At 38.5% G+C, this 14,752-nt stretch overlaps 1 protein-coding gene and 1 pseudogene across 1 annotated transcript; both read right to left on the reverse strand.

The window, feature by feature from the left end:
* Nucleotides 1-327: 327 nt before the first annotated feature.
* On the reverse strand, nt 328-2,072 carry LOC131298766 (cytochrome c-type biogenesis CcmH-like mitochondrial protein; annotated as a pseudogene).
* An 11,079-nt stretch (nt 2,073-13,151) lies between these two features.
* LOC131335312 (proline-rich extensin-like protein EPR1) lies at nt 13,152-14,350 on the reverse strand. The gene is made up of 2 exons (XM_058370621.1): nt 14,198-14,350; nt 13,152-13,755 (listed from the first exon to the last, which is right to left on the reverse strand). Exons 1-2 carry the CDS (start codon nt 14,286-14,288, stop codon nt 13,403-13,405), a joined length of 444 nt encoding a protein of 147 aa, XP_058226604.1. The 5' UTR covers nt 14,289-14,350; the 3' UTR covers nt 13,152-13,402.
* Nucleotides 14,351-14,752: the final 402 nt, after the last annotated feature.

Consider the following 14,752-nt stretch of genomic DNA (forward strand, 5'->3'; position numbering starts at 1 on the left):
TGTTACGTGGTCGGAGTGGATTCGAAACCCTAATCTTTTTCCCATCAACTTTTCAACTCTTACTTTTATTGTTTTCTTTATTTAATTAGTTCTCAAAATCAAATCAATTCAACTTTTTCTGTCTGAATTAATCTAGAAGTTAATCGAATTTAGCGTAACTTAGCCGTACTGTCCCTGAGGATCGACACTCGGTCTTAACCACTATTCTACGGAGTAGTAGTTAATTCCAAGTTTTTATAAATATATTTTTGACACGGTACGACGCGGTCAGTGGGTTAGCTAGAGACAATGAAACTAAGGAAGCTGGAACTCAGTTCACACAGGATGAAACAGGAATTTGAAGCTCATATACAGGAAATAATATTTTAAACACAATACCAGCACATACAGTGAACAATGAAGTTCTCAAATTGCTGAAAATTTTCTTAACCACAGTAAACTTGAATACTGTTAAAGATACAAATTTGTATCACAATCTAATTTTTCATTATCATAAAAACCAGGTCCAGATTGCGAAGGTGAAAGCCATGGAACTCATCAACAAGCTGATTCTCCCTTCGATTTTCTCATTGGTAATCAAGTAAAAGCTCTAGAAGAAACTGAAATGTTAGTGACCAAGCCACTTCCGCCACCAAGAGGATAAAGGATTTCTTTCTCAACGAGGAGGAGTAAGGAGGTCGAGCATGGTTTGTTTCTCTTTCAGAGTTAGTGAAACACCTCTAACTTGGTTCAACGCCATGATGTGCACATTAGGATTTTGCCTATGCAGCTATGCTTGTTGTAAGCCCATATTCCTCCAGCAGCACCTGTAACTAGAAGCTGATCCAAAAACCAAATGACGGAAAATCAGAACTTTTTCTTGTGAGGGGGTAGTAAAAAAGATTACGGTGGTCCTCTAAAAAAAACTGACCGGCGATAGCCACAAAGCTGCAGTCTGCAAATCAAACTTTGGGGCATAAAGAACTGTCTCCTCAAAATCATCCTCGACCTTTTTGTAGATATCTTTACCAGATTTCCCAGCTCGAATTTCATCACGAATTAACTGGAGTTCAACAAAACATCATCAGAATATGCAGGTAGAGTTGATAAGTAGTATACAATTCGAGGCAAGTAAGAGAAAAATGTCTATGATTTGACAAGTACCAGGAACCTAATCTTATTATGCTGGCAACTTGGGCTTTCTGAGGGAAACAAATGCACGACCCTCAGTGGACATGGTTGAGGCCAACAAAGGATACATATTTTTGTTATTTCTAAATACATCAGCATGCAATGGTAGCACATCAACAGCAAAGTACGTACATGATATTTGCTTCCAGCTATAATTCATGGTTCTTTGATGATTCACTTGTTAAGCAAACAGGATGACTCCAGCAAATGAGGAATGCTAATTCTTTATATCATCATAGCTTGGTTTTCCAACAGATCACAGGGAAAACAATCATAATCATTCTTCCAATAGATCAAACACGAAGCCACTAGTCAAGACTCTAGCCATCATTTTGAAGAGAAAAGATTTCATGTTTTTCACTGCATTAAGATATAAATGCCTTGGGGGTAAAAGAGAAAAAGACAGCATCTAAATGTGACAAAAACATACCGTCTGTGAATAGCTTGACGAAAGAATAACAACATATCATTGGAAGTAATCAAACAGGCGACATGAAAGGCGAGAACCTGACAATGTACTTAATCCACCGTTCATAAAGCATTTTTACACATCACACCCCAATTAAGTCAGGAACCAAGCAGTTAAACACCTGCAACCTACGAATTGACAACAAACAATTCAAGTTTTTTCCGCAGCTAACAACTACTTTTGGTCATATTTCTCTTGTCCATCGATCACCACCAGATACTACCACACCGATGATTATAACCCAGTGTCATATGCAACAACAAGAATAATAGATTCTCCTATGCTATCATGCACTTGTGCATATATAATATAATTATTTACTTATAAAAAAAAAGAAGCACTTGTGCGTATATATTCCTGGCTATATGCAACAACAAGAATATTAGCCAGCAAAATGAATTACCTTCCTGAGGAGAATGGTAGTATCTGCTTGTGAATGTCAGTTCACACTCAGTTCACACCTGAGAGAGGAACAGAAATGCTTCAATCGCCAACGCAGCAATCAAAGGCGGGCTTTTTTCTTGATTTGGTCTAATTTATCCGAACCGGGTCTGGCTTAAGTTAATTAAGAAAAGTCGCATTTGAAAAGCGCGAGTTAAGTTAATTAATACTTCGCAGGCTGAACCTGAGAAGTCTTTTTACCACAGCCATCCCATATTAGGAACCAAATATGAACTTATTTCAGATTAGTTTCAAGGATCTAAATCGTGCATGCTGTAGAAATCATCAAGAACACTAATCCTAGTAAAATTCATTGTAATCAGATATAAATCAATATCTTATCGAGAAGTTAAATAAAGTTTTGCGTTTGTAATAATAGGCTTGGTTGCATTGAATCAATGTAACAATAGGTTTGGCTACTAGTAGTCAAATATGAACTTATGTCAGATATATTTCAAAGATCTAAATCGTTCATGTTCTAGAAATCATCAAGAACACTGACCCTAGTAAGATTCATCATTATTGGATACCAAAAAAAATATTATCGAGAAGTTAAATGAAGTTTTTTCGTTTATAATAATGGGTTTGGATGCATTTTGGAAATCGTTTTTGAGCAGGGAACCTCGCGGGTTCAAGCAGGAGGCCCAATTAAGGCTAAACTGCATTATTACTCCTAGATTTCACTCAAATCACATTGCATGCCCCTTAATTCTCTAAAATCTCGTGAGATTGTATAACACTTGGACCCACATTTTTAACAAAACAATCTTCAAAATACCAAATTTGCCCTCGTTTTCTCTTCTTTTTTTAATCACGGAACACATTTTCTCTACCCATAGATATTTCCAAACCTGAAAGTCAAAATCCATCTCTATCTATCTAGACAAATATAGATGATATCGCCATATTAACAATTTTTATACCCATAAAAATCAAACGAAGAATTAAACACCAAATCAAATTCATCAATCAAGATGACTGTAAAAACAAGCCAAACAACAATTGAATTAAATAGGTCAATTATGAAAATTCAACTACATAGGTGGATCAACCCGAATTTGTGTATAATCAAACCATGACCAATATCCCAAATTAGATCAAGATTAGTTTAATCACGACATAACCAAATAAATTCATTTGTTTTAGATATGTGGTGATATGATGATTGATCTATTTTTCTTTTTATATGTGTTCCTTAAACTTTTTTAAAATTTCAGTTCCTACTTTTATAGTGCTTTTGAATTTTTTTCATTCCTCTTGTCAATATAAATACTTACTCCGAAATACTTTAAATAAAGATAAAAAAACAAGTTGTTAAGAACAAGAAATAACCACTATTTACAGAATATCTTAATTTTTTCTAAATCGATTCCAACGGGGGCATCATTTTAATTTAGTTAAATGATCACCAGCACAACCTTTGACTGAATTATAAGGCCCAAAAGCATGAGTTATATTCATTACTTCCCTTCTTTTTAAGTGTTTCATGCAGAAAGACATGCAATTTTCAAAGAAAAAACTATGGAACAACATTTGGAAGACAACACCTTATTTACAAGTAATTATTCAATGGTCTTGGGGGCATGGCCTCATGCTGCTCCAACGTCCTTGTCCACCACAAATTTTCATGGGATCCATTCAATTAGTACCAAACCCCACAGAATTATGTAGTGCACAAGGGTGTCGGAGCATTACGTGGCGGTGTCTCAAGACCACTAAATATTTTTCCTTATTTACATGGCTTTCCACATAACCTTCGATCTTTTCTAGTTAGTACCCTGAAATATTTGTTAGCAATGCTACAGTACTTCTTAACTACACTATCAAGGGACACTAGATAACATTTTTAACTTTTCATAATACATGTAATAGCAGAGAAGTCCTCCTAGAAGAAATGAAAGAAAGAAGATAAGAAAGATGAAGTTATAATCTATGTGAAAATGGGATTCAATATCAAACAAAGTATATAGCTGTTTTACAATCAGAAATGTAATTTTCAAACAAAACAAAAAAAGGAAGGCAAGGGGATGGCCTTGAACCCAAAAGAATACACCGCATCGGCTCCATAACTCCATCCAAAGAATAACACCGGCAACACCCAAAAAAACATTCCAAAACCTAGCCATTAGACGAACCATCTCTCCTTAATACTCTGTCATTCACAAGTTTGCTTGATATTTGACCAAGCACTTAAACAAGCCCTGATATCTCTTTTGATACAATTTAGCACAATAGCTCTATCTTGCCTCCTAACTTGAAAAATTCTGGCATTTCTTTTCCCCCAAAATGCAATAAACAGTAGCAGAAAAGGCCAACTTAATCAAGGAATTCAGCACAGAAACATGGCAAACCCTCTGGATCATCCATTCCAACTCATGTTCAAACCCAACAGAAGAGCCTATACCTTGTATCTTGTACCCTCTGGATTGCTAGTACCCTCTTCTTTTTTTATCCTGATTGAACCTTGTACATGTCCTTGTACCTTTAAGAGGAACTTGCAAAGTAAAAGCCCAACTGTTTACACCCGTTTTTCGCACTCAGTCCTGGGCAAGCGTTGGACAACCATTTAATTATTATTCAGTTAAATTGGGCCATAAAATGAAGAGTCGTTGGGCTAAGATTAATGGGCCAAGGCAATATCAATTGAGCCCGTTCAATTTTAGTCCAAACCGGGTGTAGGATCAAAATGTCGTGGGCTGTGGGCTACGTTGTTTGGAGAATGAACAAGGCCCAGCTAGCCTTTGACAAAGCCTGTTACATTCTTGAAGGCCCATGACCCATGAGGAGCAAGATTAGGGTGGAAAAATAGGGAATGGCTGCCACATGGCTATTTGACTTAGTCAAATTGGCCCATTATTCGTTAATGCCCACAGAAAAAGGGAATGAGGTGGCCCGCTACTTGGCCATTACCCACGGAAATAGGGAGTGTGGGAGAATTACATGGCCCATTATTCTCTCAACTACCCATGATCAAGAATTAACATGTGGGTAATTAGTTTTTCACTTCCAGCCACCATCCCACAACCGTTGCATCATGGAGAGAGAATCGGGAGACATGGGACACGTGTCATCACGAGAAGAGGACAACAAGCTCCTTGCATGCAGAAAATTCGAAGACTCTTGGCCTATAAATATTAGAAGACAAGAAGAAAAAAGGGTACACACACCAATCAAGCTCAACGCTTAAAAAACCAAAGCCTTCCCAGCGAAGTAATTATCTCACTTTTCTCATCGTCACTCAATTACTTCTCCAAGTAGTTCGAGTTTTTTATCTCTTGTACCCCAACTTTATTATTACGACATAATAAAGTTATTCATATCTCTCTTGTATCCCCGACCTTATTATTACGATATAATAAAGTCATTCTACGTTGCTACTTCTTTTCCTACACGGTTAGGAAATTATTAAGTCCTCGCTCGTAGAGGCAAAACCACGAACCAACACTGCAATCCAGCCCTTAGGTTTGCAGCACTATTGCCCTCACGGTTAAGAAGTCAGAAAAGGGACGCTCAGCCCTTTACGTTAGACGCGACAAGTCTTGGCACGCCCACTCAGTCCTTGAGCCATTTCGAAGCCGAACACCAACCCAAAAAATCCAAAGAAAAAATCTTGAAATAATACTAATATGAGAGAGAGAGAGAGAGAGAGAGAGAGAGAGAGAGAGAGAGAGAGAGAGAGAGAGAGAGAGAGAGAGAGATGCAAACCTTCCCATGATCATGTTCACAACAAGTTTCATTGCAGCTCCATCCCCGACATCTCCAAGGAAAAAATTTGACTAAAGTGATAGGAAGGATATGTTAAAAGAAAACAAAAAGTAAATTACTAAGTAAAAAAACCAAAAAACCAAAAGAAGCATGATTTATCATGTTCATGGGGTATATTCTGTTCATGCACGGAAAAGGTGTTTTGAAAGAGGGATAGAGAGGAGATTATGGATGCAAGGAGGAGAAATAGGTGGCAGCAGAAAACATACAAGAAAATAAACACCATCAACATGATATCTAAGAGTGGAGCCACTGTCTCAAACAGAGAACTATCACCTTAAGAAAAACAAAAAAAAGCTACACTATTAGTTTTTGGAGGGCTCTTTCTACTTGAATCATTATGCTTTACAAGAGTGTACATAAGACTTGCATACAAAAAATGTAAAACAAAAACATCTCTCTTTGGTTTCCAAATCAATGAGTGAAATCTTTAAAACTGAAAATCAGGATAATTTAAAAATCATCTATAAAGGTGGGTACTTGCTGTGAGAAATATCAGCTACCATCTCCTGCTGGCTTTTTGGAGCATGAAACGGGTGCCTATAGGAAACGCCACATATAAAGCAACTTTAGCGCTATAGAAGGTTAATGGGGGTAGCTAGAAAGAGAAAGCACCCCTGTTGATCCGTGTACCTATGAATTTAGAAGTGGCACCAACAACTGTGGAAACATCTACATACCTCTCAAATACCCATCCAAAGCAACAATTAGATAGACACACATCACAATAAAAGGTACCAAGCATTTTATGGTGAGAAGTTTTTAATGGATGCGTCCATACATAAAGTGTATTACAAGAAAAAAAATCCTTTACTTAGTTTACAAACCTAACCATTTTACAGAGGAGAGGAGCAAATGAAAAAATCCAGGGCAATTGAAAGGAAGAAAATAGAAAAACAACTAAATAACACTCACACACACACAAACAGAGAGAGAGAGAGAGAGAGAGACTCAGTCTACAGAACCTTCCCATGATCATGTTGACAACAAGTTCCATTGCAGCTCCATTCCCCATGTCCCCAAGGAAAAATCTTGTCTGGAGTGTTAGCAAGGAGAATAGGAGATGAAATAACACGAGATAATTAAATAACACAGTGAAAGAAGAAGACAAACAAAAGCACAAGCAATGCAGCTATGAGTGGTATCTCATGTTCCTCCAGAGTTTATAAGTCTCGCCAGCTATCTAGCTATGTGTGGTATGATGGTATCTCATGTTCCTCCAGAGTTTAAAAGTCTCATGACTCTCGTAGTCTCATCACTAAGCCCACGAGATGCTGCATTCTGGCATATGGATACAGGGAACAGCTAACCCAGATTAAGAAGTGCAATCCATTGACAGAGGGGAAAGTGGCAGAAGAAAATATACAGGAAAATAATGTACCTTCCCCATAATATTTAAGAGTGGATCCCCCTATCAAACAGAGATCTATCACCTGAAAAAAAAGAAAAAAAGAAAGTAGATGTGTCGGGCAACAAAGCTTCTGAAGAACTATTAGGCATGTCTCATGCCTAGGATATGCTAAAATCACAATGCCTAGGTTAAACCGATGATCCAGGGATACACTATAATCACTCCAAGATTGTAGAGATTTGCTGTAATTCTTTCCTTATTTATCTTATTCTGCACATAGTGTTGATGTATATGTAGATATATGCAGCCATAAAATCAATTAGTCAAATACATTTCACGTTTACATTATCCAAAATCTTCAGAATTTTGCCCTAACAAGTTTCTTTTGAAGCATGTAATTCTCAACTATGTGCTAGCAATCATTCCATTGCTGCAATTAACTTGAATTGGGATCAGTTCATCCAACTCTTCCTTTATTTTCTATTGAAGTTTGATTATTCTTCCAATTTCTGTTACAGAGAACTCATGATCAAGTACATCTATGATCTATCTAGTCCAAGTGTCCAAACAGCAATGATGTGTCTATCAGTGTTTATATCCAACACCCATCAGATAACCCTGGTACTCTCCTAGTGTCATCAGACTCATCACCATTAATTGGTGACAACTATGTGAGCCATGATCAGAGCCTTGACAACCCCTTTGGATGGAGGGATTTCTTGAGAAAAGAAAAAAAATGGTTGTGGTTTCTAGCCAAATCATTCATTTGGCTTGAGGGATTTCATGAAATTTTTTGATTGGCTCTTCCCCTTTCTTATCTCACTGTTTCTCACCATCCAAAGGGGCTATAAGTGCCAAAAACAAATATGCCGACGGTGAAGATTTTAGACGATTACCAACAAAGAACATGCACCATCCAATTTTTTATGGGCCTCGATGACACTTACACTTCTGTCCAAGGCCAAATTCTTCTCATGGATCTCATTCCCTCTGTCAGCAAGGCCTTTTCACTTATCTTGCAAGAGGAAAGGCAACAATCCATTGTTGCTCCACCAGCATTATCAGATGTTGCATCGCTTTTGGTTAAAGGAGTAACTTCATTCCTGACCATCAATCTCAGAAGCCTCTAAACCCCAAGAAAGAGCGACCTACCTCTGCTGGTTGGACTGTGTATATAAACGAAAAATTCTATGAATTGCATGGGTATCCACCGGGACATCGACCTCACAAGGGTGTATCAAATCCTTCAACACCTGCCATTAAGAATCAAGTTTCTTCCTCTGCTCCACCAGGTGCTTTTCCTTTCATGCCGGAGCAGAGTCAACTGTCAACAATTACTGACTTGCTTCATAACTCCCAACACACAAATTCTGTAGATAACATTCAGTCGAATTGCAACCTCTCAGGTATTGCACTCAATGCAACATCCTCTTTTCATTCTACACCTTGGGTCATAGATACAAGGACTACTAATCATATGGTCAGTTCCTCTTCATATCATGTAAGTTCGACTAACCCCGCCACTTACGACGAGAGCCATGTGCCTAATAGCTTACTAAAACATCTTCCACTTGATAAACACTCATCAAGAAGGAAATAGGTGACATATATTGGGAAGTTGAGGATTCCAACAAAACATTAGGGTAGTCCACTGCTTCACAGGTCATGCAAAGTTACTCGATCTTGACAAAAGTTTTGCAGTTTGCATTGAAAAACTTGTGGAGTTAAATGATATTTAGAAGGCTACATATTTCTTACATTTGGGCAATGATTCAACCTACGGTTTTGAAGCAAAGGACAAACACCAGATAGTGGACTTTTGCCCATTGCCATGGATTCACCTTCTTCGCCAGTGGAGTGCAGCGTGTGGTTATGAGAAGCGTTTGATCTGAAACTTGACGAAGGAGAGGGATGCCCGTAAGACCTTAGGAAACACATACTTGTAAGGAAATGCACCCTTCACTTTCATCTCACAACAAAACCCCAACATTCCACGCCACGAATAAACCGAAAGGATTGCAGTCCAAGCAAAAACATTTGGTTGCGGCGTTCTGTCGAACAGAACGTGGGCTGATTCCGAATCCCCACAATCCGCATACATTTGAACTAATTTTGTGATCATGAAAGGGTGTTGCTCTAGCCTAGCCCATGGAGAATGAGACGATGATGCGTTTTTCGTCCTTGGTCTAGTGCTTCAGATTTGCTGCAAAGTTGAAGTAACTGGTCGAGTTGTGGTGGGGATGGGTATTTCGAAATAGGTGTGAAGGAATTATGCTACAAAAGGTATATAGAACTTGAATGAGGGAAATAGTTTGAATGAGGAATTATGGTGTTCTGCTGGGTGACGAGATGATCGAGAATCGAGTTCGGTGCTCGGGTTCTCCATAGGTTTCGTCAGAAGAAAGAATCAAGATGCGTGAAATTTAAACTCTTGGCTGTATTGATAGGAAAGCATGAACTGCAAACTCGCTTCTTCTTTGTAACACACTGGCCGCGGACTTTTGCTTTTGGCCGCACAAATTTGCTCCCGGCCGCAAAATGTCTAAAGCGTGAAACATGAACACGCTTTTTATTGAAACCATGACCGCCTACTTGTGTTCATGGCCGCGATGTTTTGTTTTCCCTGTTTGGCCCGAAACTCGTGAGAAACCAAAAAAGCCTGTGTAGAAACCATGTTGGAAATCACGCTTTCAAAGAAGCGTGTCTCACCTCCGATTTCCTTCTCGCGCTTTCATCCTTACTTTATTAAAAAAAAATGTGTTTCCTAAAAAGCCGGATTATTATTATTTTTTCATTCAAAATTTTCTTGCATTTATTAGTTTTGTGTCTATTTTTCGTCGATTATTGGTTCATCTCTACAAAGAGAAATTTAAAAAGTAAAATGTAATGAATTAGATTAATTTTTTTTGAATTAAAACAAAAATAATTAAATGTTTTGAATCTTGATTATTTTTGTGTTAATTCAAAAAAAATTAAAAAATCTATTTGTTTTGAATTGATTTTGTCCATAGTGAATTTTTTTAAAAATATTTTGTTCACAATTTTTTACTTTATAAATTTCTTTCATCGAGACAAACCAATAATTCATAAAACATTGACACAAAATTAACAAATGTGAAAAAAATTGAATAGAGAATAAAAATCTGTTTTTTTCCCCAAACTGGCCCTCAGTTTATGTTAACATAAACAAGTAGGGCTTAATAATCCACTAGACTTATTTTTCTTTCTTTCTTCATTATTTTTTTTCACATTTGGTTGTTTTGTATCAAATTTGTGTGGATTATTGATTTGTCTCGACAAGAGGAATAGAAAAAGTAAAAAATTATGATCAAAACTCATACTGTACTTCAACTTGGATGAGAAATCTATACAATCATTTTAAAGAAGGCCTAAAAGGCCATTAATGGCTCATCTTTTGTTTTAGAAGGCAAGTGGTACAATATGAACAATGCATAGTATATATGCTCCTCCTAATGATCTACATATTCTATTCACCACCATAAAATGACTAACTAAATCTGCCTAGAAATTGAACACTTCAAGCTGAAGCTAAACTGGGCTTTGGTGGTGATCTAGCTTTCAAGTGAAAGTCCATTAATACTTGACACTTCGTGAGTCGGCTGGCGGCGATCGATACCTTTGGAGGTGGCGGTGGTGAACTGCCTGGCCTGCCGCAATCAGCCATTGTTGTGAATGTCTCTTTAGACTAAGTGATGCTGATTTTGGAGGCGGCCACGGCAGACTTGAGGTTCGACGTCCGTAATTAATTAATCATTGCAGCACAAGGAAATTAAGGGCCTTGGTCTAGCTTTGATTGGTGATGGACCTGATGGTGAACTCGGGTTCCTTTCGTAATGAGTCACTTTAGCAAACTGAAGCAGTTTATAGTGTGGGTGTTCCTGCAGTATGAGGAAAATGAGTAGTAGTTTAGAAAGATGAAGTACAAGCAAAAATAGTACTACTATGATATACCACCCGAACGAGAAAATCAGTGGATTATGTTGAAAACAAATAACGAGCTTGAAAAATATGTTTAAGACTTTTGGCTTGTTGATTAGACGAGCCAATCTAAGGAGTTACTTGAGCAGATCATGGGTAGACCTCGAGTCACTCAAATTGTCTAGATCATAATCATATAAACTGATCAACGAGTTGAGTAACTTGTTTAAGCTTGGTATAAAAGCGTTCAAGATTGATTTGTACAAATTGATAACGAACACGAGTTCGAACTCGAGTACCTTAATTCGTTTATCAGCAAGCCCTAGATACAATATAGTGGATAAGAATCTATTGGACATGTACTGTACCTGGTATAGTTCTTGCTTGAGTTTCTAGGAAAGCAAAGAGAAAAGTGAGAAACCAAGTATATATATACTAATCACTAGTGTCGTCATTTTCTTCAGCATATACAACAAAGAAGACGTACACTTAAAAGAGCATATATAGATGCAAAAAGGTGTTTTTAACTTGTAACTGGTAATTAATTAATTAAATTTCATAAACACTAAGACCTTCTTTTTTATAACCTGGGTCAATTTACGCGCATATTGACTAATTTCTGTGATCAATCCACTGCCTACTTGCGGGAAGCCCAATTAAAGCTGAATTGGCCCCAAATGAGTTGATAACACTAGAAAGATTTCATACTTAAGATCGATCTTAGAAGGGAGCAACACTCAAATTTTCAAGTCTTGACCACTAGGCCAACCCAGCAGTTCATACTTTAAGACCTCATTTCTTTCTTCTTTCCCATGAAAGTTATATTTCACATCAATTATTTATGGTGTAGGAGCAACCACTACAAAAGGGGGAAAGGGAGCTTTTTGATAATTGGTCAGATCTGTTTTATTTATATTGTTTCTAATTTTTTTTTATAAAGTTTCTTAAAAGCTGTGGCTTTATAAATTTATTTCCAGTTATTAGGTAGAACTTCAAAGGAGTGTTGATCTTATACATGAACTTGACATCAACCCTGGTGAATCCGACCTTATGGGGAGAATGCAATATCTGGCCGGCTGGGTAACTGTGGCACACCTCGTGGCAGAGCACTTTAATTTGGTGTAAGAAAATAAAAATAAATAAATAAATATATATATATATATATTAGTTTTAAATGCACGGATTTTCGTTGGAGACATTTAAAGTGGGATGGAGTAGTAATTTATAAGCAAGGAATTCGAAAAAATTGAAGCAGGAAATGGTCAAGCAATTGGTTCACCTTTGAATTGATACCCTCTATAAAATTTTCATAAACTAGAAGCTGGGCAAGGCAAGTAAGGGTTTGGTTGACTCAGCCATCCGCCAGAACTGCACTTGCGAAATCTTACCATTTCAAGTAAGCCTTTTTTCTTTATAAATAAAATGGAAGCGCACGTATGGTACCCCGTCACCCCGCCAGGAATTATTGCCCCGTCACCCCACACCACTATCTGGAGGAGACCTCACCGCACCTATGTTCGGGTCCGAAACTAAAAAGTAGTAGTATATAGTTACACTGCAAAAAGGGAGCTCATGAAGCCTTTTATTTTGGGCTCAGTCCATACGGAACATTGCCTTATTTTAACAGGGCTTCTTGCCAGTGAACGGTTGGATTGGTCTTGAGATTAGTCAATTCATTTGGCCGGAAACCGAGTTTTCAAAAATAATCAGTCAAAACCTTTCCCTGTTGTTCCTCATGTTCTTCAAATGCATATGTTCTGAGGTCAACTGTAGGAGGTTACTTCCAACAACGCATGAATGATTTAGGAAAACTTGATGTGCTAGTGAAACCCTGCGAGAATGATCTAGGAAAATATGATGTGCTAGTGATTGGAGCTGAGCCTTCGGTTAGTAGTTGAATTACGACCCAGGCTGACCGTAGCTCCATCTACTCCTGAGACCTCTCACCTGGGCACTTAGTCCCCCCTCGGTCCCTCCCATACCGCTCGGACAAAGCCCCGTTGGCTAAATCACCCCTCTTTCAATACAGGCCTACAAGGCCAGTGGTTTTTCAAGCCATTCAAAAAGTACTGGTACAATAGTTTACATTACCTCTTACAATATTGCCTCTATGAACTAGAAAGCTCACTCCCTTTCTGATAATTTTACACCTAATCCACATATTCTGTTTCCTGCCACAACTACTAATACTGTTTCAACTGAAGTACGTCCTCCTTTTTTATACCACAAGCAATATATGCCTTTGACTCCAATGAGTAGAAATCCGTTCAGGTTGAGGCCAAGCTGGGATTTGGTGTTGAAATTTCAAGCCCCAGTCCAGTACTGGCTGCCCAGACACAATCGGTCATCGTTACAGATACCTCGTCGGTTGGTGGTGCCTCTCTTGGAGACGGAGGTGGTGGATTCGAGGGCCTTCCGTAAGTAGTTGTTTTAGCATTAAGCAATGGCCTTGGTAGTACCTCTTTGATTGGCGACGGAGCTGAAGGTGACGTTGGCGAGGGCGGTTGCGGCCTCCCGTGCCTTCCGTAATCGTCGGTTGGTGTTGTTTCTTGACTAGGTGGTGATGAGGGTAGAGATGAGACTGTTGGGACAAACTGAATCAATATGTCAAGTTGTATTTCTGCAGCATTAAAGGAAAAAGGTTGGAAGCAGAAATGCTTGAAGTTAACATAAGAAGATGCTATGACAAATCATGATCAGATCCTAACAAAATGAGATGAAACAACTGAGATATTAAATCAGGTCATTTTTTGAAGATGGTATGATAACTTTATACCATCAATCTCCCATGTAGAGGGGTACTGAACAATTATCAGCCCCGAAACGTATCGGGTCATATCAGATTCCCTGCCTGCTTCACTGCCGCAACAGCGAATATTTGAACGCTACGGCACCTTCAATTGATCAGTAGTTTTTCTTTTGCAAAAAATGATTTAACGAAACTCACGATCGCTATATCCGAGTCTCGCTACGCGTCGTTTGTTACCCCAATTATACCATTACACTAAGACCATCACTGTTACAAAAACTGCTATAACTGTGGTCGAGGACAGATGCATTACCTGGCAGAATTCTTGCCTCAGATCCTAGAAAAGCAAAGAGAAGAACAAGAAGGAAAGCTTTACTCACGGGTGTCTTCATTTTCCTCTGCATTTGAAGACACACAAGACAGTACACTTAAGTTGTATATATACATAGAGGTGTCAAATGGGCCGGCAAGCCCGGCCCATTTAGCTTCGTGCTGATTGTTCTTCGTGTCACGCCGGCCCTTTTTTAATTGTTCTTTAATCGTGTCATGCCGTGCCGTTTTTTTGTTTGTGCCATGTCATCCCGGCCCGTTTACTTTATCGTACCGTGCCGTGCCGTTTTTTAATCATGTCGTCCCTGACGGCCAATCTACAACCGAGTTTCGTCGGGGGAAAAAAAAATTGTGTAACAACTAACAACTTAGTATTTGTTGTCGTGCCTTGTGCCTATGCACTTTCGTGCTGTGCCCAACCCACTTCTGTGTTGTGCGCGTCTAAGACTGTGTCGTGCAGTGACTGTGCCCAATCTGCCTAAAATGGTACTCAGGCTGTGTCATGCATGTACCAACCCGACCCGTTTAACACCTCCAC

Source organism: Rhododendron vialii, chromosome 8a (assembly GCF_030253575.1).
Source record: "Rhododendron vialii isolate Sample 1 chromosome 8a, ASM3025357v1".
NCBI classification, from domain to species: domain Eukaryota; kingdom Viridiplantae; phylum Streptophyta; class Magnoliopsida; order Ericales; family Ericaceae; genus Rhododendron; species Rhododendron vialii.